A 6,843-nucleotide genomic window follows, 5' to 3' on the forward strand; every position below is an offset into this window, starting at 1 on the left:
TTAGCGCGCTCTATCCGAATGGTTAGGTCGATTACTCGACTAGATCGGGGATATATCAACGTAAAAAGTGGGTATTTCGGTACTTTTACTACCTCGTCTCTGCATACTCTCTCTCTCTCTCTCCGTTGGCTTTTCATCCCAATGATTCATTAACGAAATAATGGACATGGTACATGTTTATTCGAGCCTGACGATTAATTCGACAAGAATTAATTTTCGAAAAGATTTCATACATTTTCACATATTTTCATATATTTATTCCCGATTCGAAGATTACATGAGAATTCTATAAATAAACGAAGAAAAGGAGGAACGACGACGACGACTGGTCCGTTTGGTCTCTCGTATAGATTCGCGTTTAGAAAATCATCGACGTTAAAAGTAGAAAGTACGGTAGGGAACATTGAAGTGGCAAGTATGAAAAGATTGTCGCGGTACGCGTACCTTGACCACTGGTTTTCGGGCATTTGCAGTTGCCCGCGATACACACCGTGTTGTTTCGAATGGAGAATCGTTCCGCGGCTCGTTTCTTCTTCGTATAAACGATTTCGGTGGGCAGCCGATTGTTGGCGCTCTCGAGCACGTCAGCGGAGAGTCTCATGGAACTCTTGCCGTCCGCGCACGTACCGTTTATCGCGACCTTGCTCGCGGCGACGAGGTTCACGCTCGCGTTCGAGAAGACGCACTCCTCGACGAGAACCAGGTCTCCTTCCAGCAACAGGTGGCCCGGCTTCTGCAAGTGAAATTTCGACCGGAGAATCTCCACGTTCGAGAAGTAACCGAGATTCAGGGATCCTGCGATCTTTTGAAATTCGCTGTTCTCTATCCGTAGCGTTCCTCCGCCCTTCTCCGAAAAATTCCAGCCATCCGCCTGCTCCACCGTAACGTTGATCATCGAGAACTCCCTAATCGCGATGTCCGTGAACTGCTCTTCGAAACGATCGATCCGCGCATCCTCGATCCTCAGAGACTCGATGCGACCGACGCTGAGAAACGTGTCGCGCGAGATCAACGGTATCCGGCGAATTTTCGACAACCTCAACCGCTCGATCCTCTTCGATGCGAGGAACAGTTCGAAAATCAAACGGTCGCTGATATTCTGTACGATTATCTCGGTGATTCGGTCGGCTTCCGTCAAACTGGAGAAATGCAGATTCGCGGAGGCGCAGGATGCGATTCGCAGACTCGTCACGTTTTCGTAGTTGTATCCATCGGGCAGAACAAATTCCTAAAAGCGAACAACGTTTCACGACGCATCGTTTGGCCGAGCTAAACCAGAGCTGACTCGTCGTATTTACGTAGACACATTCGTACTATACAATATCATATAATAATAATACAATAGAATACACGATATACAATATACGATATACGATACACGATGTACAATAGACGATATACGATATACGATATACGATATACGATATAAAATATACGATATACAATAGGATACATATGTAAGTGGACAGACGGAACGGTCAAAAGAGAATAGAAAACGTGTCCGCTCTCTCTCTCTCTGTTCTCACCCCCTCGGCACTTACCTCTTTGCCGACGCATCGACACGTTATCCTCGACAGCTCGTCGATTTTGCATCGTTCGTCGATATTCCTTGCCACTCCGAGAACCGCCAAGCAACTTATCAATCTCGTCAGCTCCTTCATTTCGGCTTCCCTTCCGTGTTCCCCGGTTTTACGCGCGCACCGAGACCACCAACTTTTTCGATCGAACGAGTCTCCAATTTCCAATTCGCGATTCCTTCTAACCTACGAAATCTTGGAATTCCGATAATCGTTTCTCTATCCTGCTCGACGATACCTACACGGAGATCCTTCGAATTCGACGTTCCCCGTGGACTGGAAAGAACGAGAGTCGTATAGGCGAGCGAAGGTTGTCGCGGTGACGTTGCCGACATCCGGCACCGAATCGGAATCGGCCGGCTGTCGGGATTAAGATGGACAGCCGTTTCACGCAACTTTTATATTGAGTGACGTACCCGTTGTTCGAGACGAACGCGTTTCGTTCTGTCGTTAAACTCGTCGTCCCGGCTGAACGAGTACGCGAATGCGAATGCATAATCTATACCGAATGTAATGTATACTAAAGGTACATGTATATACCTTTTCAATTTCAAATCATCCCTTTCACCGCGATCGAGAGAAAGCGCACACGTTGTTCGCCGTCGAGTTCTGCCCCGAGACCCGTCGACTTTCGCTATTCTTTTCTTCTCCGATATTGCACAGCCCATTCTCCACTCGTTGCTCTTCGCGTTTGATTCCACGTTCGTTAATTCCGTTACGTTCGAGCGCACAGATGTCATTCGGAAATGAACAAACGAGCAATCGATAGACGCGGTAGTATTTTTATCCTGAAAGATACGCGGGAAGGTCGAAGTACGAATCGTTCGTAGGCAAAGACGACTTCCGATCGACGGCATACGCGACGAAGCGAGAATCTTGAACCGTTGTATTTATAGGAGCGTATTGCGATTTGCTGTTAATGATTTTCCCGATGACGAGTTTCCTTTCGGCCGATACGAGAGCCAAAGGGGTCTTTCCCTGCTGATTCGATAAATTGCCGTGTCCGCCAGCTCGAGTCAACAGCCAAAACAGCTGCGTTTGTATCTCCAAGGGGACATTATTCGACAAAGTTGCGGCAGCGTGTAACGCTGTGTCGTGATTGTAGTTGATCGCGTTCACTAGATCAACGGCGTGCTCGTCCAACAGCACCTGGGATCAAATCGAAAGGTGAGATCGAAAGCTGATCGGAAGACGTTAATACGCCTTAACGATACCTTGACAAGGGCAGGGTCGGAGGGTAAAGATACAGCCATATGTAAAGCGTTATCGCCGCATCTCGTCTCTTTGATGGTCGGGTCTGCACCGCATTTCAGCAACAGCTTCACCGTTTCGAGCGATACGACTCCTTTCGTCGTTGGATCGTGAGATTCTATCGCCACGTGAAGAGCCGTTTTGCCTGTGAAAATCAACACGTTGTTCGAGCGAATTTACAAAATTTCACGCATCATCGGTCAAGATATAACCGCGCCAACACAGTCGAGCCTAACCGTCGTAGTTGCGCTTGGATAAATCGAATACTCTATTTCCTTGGCTCGTCTTCAACGCCAGCAACTCGGCCAACGTTTCGGCGTGAGAATCTCCCTGCGCTGCTACCAAGTGAATCAGCGTATCACCCTGTAACCGAATCGGACATTTCACGCTCGACGTAAAGCGAGACGAGACTAAACGAAACAAAACGAAACGAAACGAAACGAAACGAAACGAAACGAAACGAAACGAAACGAAACGAAACGAAACGAAACGAAACGAAACGAAACGAAACGAAACGAAACGAAACGAAACGAAACGAAACGAAACGAAACGAATGAAATAGGTAGAGGAAGAGTAAACCTACGCGGGTATTGTACAATCGTTGACTAACGTCGATCCCCTTTTCCAACAAAGTGGCGGCCAAGTAGCCGGTAACGTAACTGTACCGTGGACAGTTGAGCGCAGCAAAATAAAGCGCATCTTCGCCGCGGCGATTGGTAGCAGAGAGCGCGTTCTTCAGGATGCTCAACCGTTCGACCAATGGCACCAAGTAAGCCATCTTCTTCGCAAGCTCGTCCGGATTTCCCAGCAAACGCATCAGCATTCTGTGCAGAAACTGGCAACTAGAGTCTAGTAGTTATAGGATGCTCGAGAATCCGAGAAATACGTTATTCTTACGTGTCTCCGTCCTCGTCCGGTTCTGCCAGCACTTCCAACGGCAACTTGAGCAAATTGCGCATAGCGCGCTCCACTTTGTTCGATTCTACGGCATTCTTCATCCTTTCGCTCGCCTTTACGGATGGTAAATTCAACGACGGCCACGGTTTTATGTTGCGACCAGGATTTCTAGAAACGCGCGATGTCTTTCGGTCGAGATACGTCGCGAAATTTTCGCCGTTTTCGTTACTCACCGTCGTCCTTGACTGGTACCAGCAGTCTCGAAAGAGGCAACCATTTCCGGTATTTGCGTTTCGTCTTTGATATCGGTCATCTTGCTCGTACGAAATTCATCGATACTTTCTCTCGAACGATCCTGAAAGCCGCCAAATTGCGCATCGACGTCGCTGTAATCGTCTGCGCAAATGGTCTCCGGAGTGGAAGTGGAAGTGGAAGTGGAAAAATTCGAGAAAAAATGCAAAAACGGATTCTGACCGTTGTTCGGACCGTTGTAACTCGGAACGATCTCGTCTAGCTCTGTTATTCGACCCGAATTTGTTTCGTCGGTTTCGGGCATCCTGTATTCGGATGCGCCGCCAGGCCGTTGCGTGCTCGCGCAATAAATCTTCGAGACGTTCGAATTCGCTCTAGACGAGTACGAACGCGAGATCGAATTGACGCTCGTCGCCGTGTCGTTCGGCTTACCGTTCCTCTTGCCGTTCGCCTTACCGTTCGCCTTACCGTTCGCCTTACCGTTCGCCTTACCGTTCGCCTTACCGATCTCTTCGGCTTCGATCGAACGAGGTGCTCGCGATTCTTCGACGTCGTTTCGCTTTTCTTCGTCTATATCCCTTATCACTTCATCGATCAGTTGCAACGATTCAAGGATGTCGTTCGAAAGCGAGAAGTTGTCCAATTCCTTGGCCAGTGTATCTTCGAAATTCAAACCGACGAAATTCGTTTCGAAATTCACACCGACCGGACTCGAAGCATCTCCGTAAGACTGATTCGAGGGCGAGGAAAAAGGAGAATCGGAGGAGCTGCTCGACGGAGAGCAGGAGGAGTTCGAATATATCGCGCCGACTACCTGCAAATTTCGAAAGGACCTGTAACGCGTCTATCTCGAACGTCTCGCGCGTTCCACGCGTTAATCCTTACCCCGAGAGAACCGATCGGCTCGTGTAGACGATTCGGTTGTTTATTCGTTCGAACGCATTGCTCGCAGCTCGTGTGCCTCGAGTCAGGATTCCCGGCACTCGGAACCAAGGGGAGCGAATTGCCACTCGGCGCCACGTTCGTCGCGGCGTAGCTGCTGTCGGGGAGGTATTGGGCCGGTTGCAACATGCCTTGCGAAATAAACTCCAACACCGCGTCCTCGGTAATATTGTTCGCTACGATGTCGGTACTCGGCAAACTGAAGCCAAACTGAAACGTGGTAAGCAGATTGAACGTTCGGATGTTCTTTTGCCTTTCAATCGAAAGCTTATTTTTCAATTTAACCAGAAATCCTTTAGAATGTAACGCACAGCCGGTGTTAATCCAGGTCTCGGTATACTCACGTCTATGCTTTCTTTGCCGATCTCCGCGGCTCTCTGATAACCGAACGGAAACCTTTCGTTCGTCTCGAGAAATTGCTCCGACGATTCGATCAATCGTCTGTCGATCGTGCAGTAAGGCTGACCGCGAAGCTCGCGTGGGCGAAACTGCGATTTCATCGGTCCACGTTCGATCAAGCGATCGGTAGAGTGTCGATCGCTTTCGGTCTCGCTGTTCGCGTCGTTAGCATCGCCGTTGCCGTCGTTGTCGGCATCGTCGTTGGCATCGCTGTTGGCATCGTCGATACGAGTCTTCTCCTGCCTGTTGTTCGGACTGTCGAGTTCCTTTAACTTTGTCCGATGATCGGTTGTTGCTCCTTCGCGACCGACGAAACGGGCTGCTCTCGAATCCATAGAGTCGAGGCTCTGATCGGTTCGACGACTACGTTCGAGTCGGAGATTTTTCATTCGTTCGATCGTATCTTCGAAATCGGTCGGCAAGCGCAGAAGCGCGATCGCGTGCGCGTTCGCCATTTCCGACGTATCTTTCCGTTCGCTCGTAATTGGCCAGTGATCTGAAAAATAAGCTGCTCGTTATCGTGCAACCCCTCGGAGAATGCGGCACACGCCGCCGCTGTCGAGCAACGCGCCATTTCGAATCGAGCAGGTTCGAGGTGAAACTTTCCTCGGAAAAGTTGAGATACATCGATATTCGCGGCCTATCGGATCAAAGAGAAAGGAGAGACTACGCGGCGCCAAGTATAGAATCGAGAAGCTTCGTGCACGCGCGCGCTCGATACCGGTAAATCCTACGCATACCTACACAACGTTACGCGCATAATGGTTCGGCCGTCAAGGCCGAAACGAAAGGAGAATAACATTGACTAAAATGTTGCCACGAAATCGGTGCAATCGATGCAATTGGTACGCATCGACTGCTCTCGCTCGCTCCTGCTGGCCGTAAATCGCGTGCCAGCCGATCGATACCAGCCGTTGTATCGTTGCCGAAATTGTGCGATCGCATCGAGGAACCGGTAACCGCTGGCTGGTCACGAGCCAAGGAAACCTCGTTTCTCCGTATCGCGTATCGCGTGCCGCGTGCCGCGTGCCGCGTGTCGCGTGTCGCAGCGCCGACTCGCTTCACCGACTCACTTCACCGACTGCGCACCGAAAGATTCATCGAAATAGAAAGAAGAACGCGTATCGTGTGCACCTACCTGTCCGCGAACATGCGATCTTCTTTGATCCGTGCGGGATCCTACGATCGGTCTTTTCTCTCTCGACCTTCCGGATTGTCGATTTATTTTTCTCGAAACGGAGCAATGCCTCGATTCTGGAGGAAATCTGGACACTCTCGACTCGCGTGTCGCGACGCGGATAAAACTTGGTTGGCTCGCGATAGCAGCCGCGCATGCGCCGTATCGAGTGACGTCTGTCGGGCATTTGCATACGCAGCTACGCTCGCCAACTTGTCTCGCGAACTAAACACGAGCAAGTGCGGCAAGGGGAGGACAGTCGGCCGTTTTTCTTATTGGCTGATTCGCCTCGAACGGAATACGACAAAGTCGGATACGAGCAACGTTCGAGACATCCGATGTAAACTA

General features: G+C 50.0%; 2 protein-coding genes across 3 annotated transcripts; both read right to left on the reverse strand.

Annotated features, from left to right (window-relative positions):
* Positions 1 to 209: 209 nt before the first annotated feature.
* Positions 210 to 1,680, reverse strand: LOC116430013 (uncharacterized). Its single transcript, XM_031983621.2, has 2 exons — positions 1,542 to 1,680; positions 210 to 1,228 (listed from the first exon to the last, which is right to left on the reverse strand). The coding sequence occupies exons 1-2, from the start codon at positions 1,659 to 1,661 to the stop codon at positions 359 to 361; spliced, it is 990 nt and encodes a 329-aa protein (XP_031839481.1). The 5' UTR covers positions 1,662 to 1,680; the 3' UTR covers positions 210 to 358.
* On the reverse strand, positions 1,294 to 6,740 carry LOC116430009 (uncharacterized). Of its 2 annotated transcripts, XR_012998010.1 has the most exons (10): positions 6,457 to 6,740; positions 5,264 to 5,814; positions 4,863 to 5,129; positions 3,959 to 4,791; positions 3,726 to 3,893; positions 3,412 to 3,652; positions 3,065 to 3,191; positions 2,792 to 2,973; positions 2,118 to 2,726; positions 1,294 to 1,853 (listed from the first exon to the last, which is right to left on the reverse strand). XR_012998010.1 is itself a non-coding variant. In XM_031983611.2 (9 exons), exons 1-9 carry the CDS (start codon positions 6,686 to 6,688, stop codon positions 2,361 to 2,363), a joined length of 2,967 nt encoding a protein of 988 aa, XP_031839471.1. In that variant the 5' UTR covers positions 6,689 to 6,740; the 3' UTR covers positions 1,294 to 2,360. The 2 variants fall into 2 exon arrangements, 1 of the variants encoding a protein (XP_031839471.1); XM_031983611.2 differs by having other exon boundaries at positions 1,294 to 2,726.
* Between the last annotated feature and the right edge of the window lie 103 nt (positions 6,741 to 6,843).

The sequence above is a fragment of the Nomia melanderi genome, chromosome 2 (genome assembly GCF_051020985.1).
Source record: "Nomia melanderi isolate GNS246 chromosome 2, iyNomMela1, whole genome shotgun sequence".
NCBI lineage: Eukaryota > Metazoa > Arthropoda > Insecta > Hymenoptera > Halictidae > Nomia > Nomia melanderi.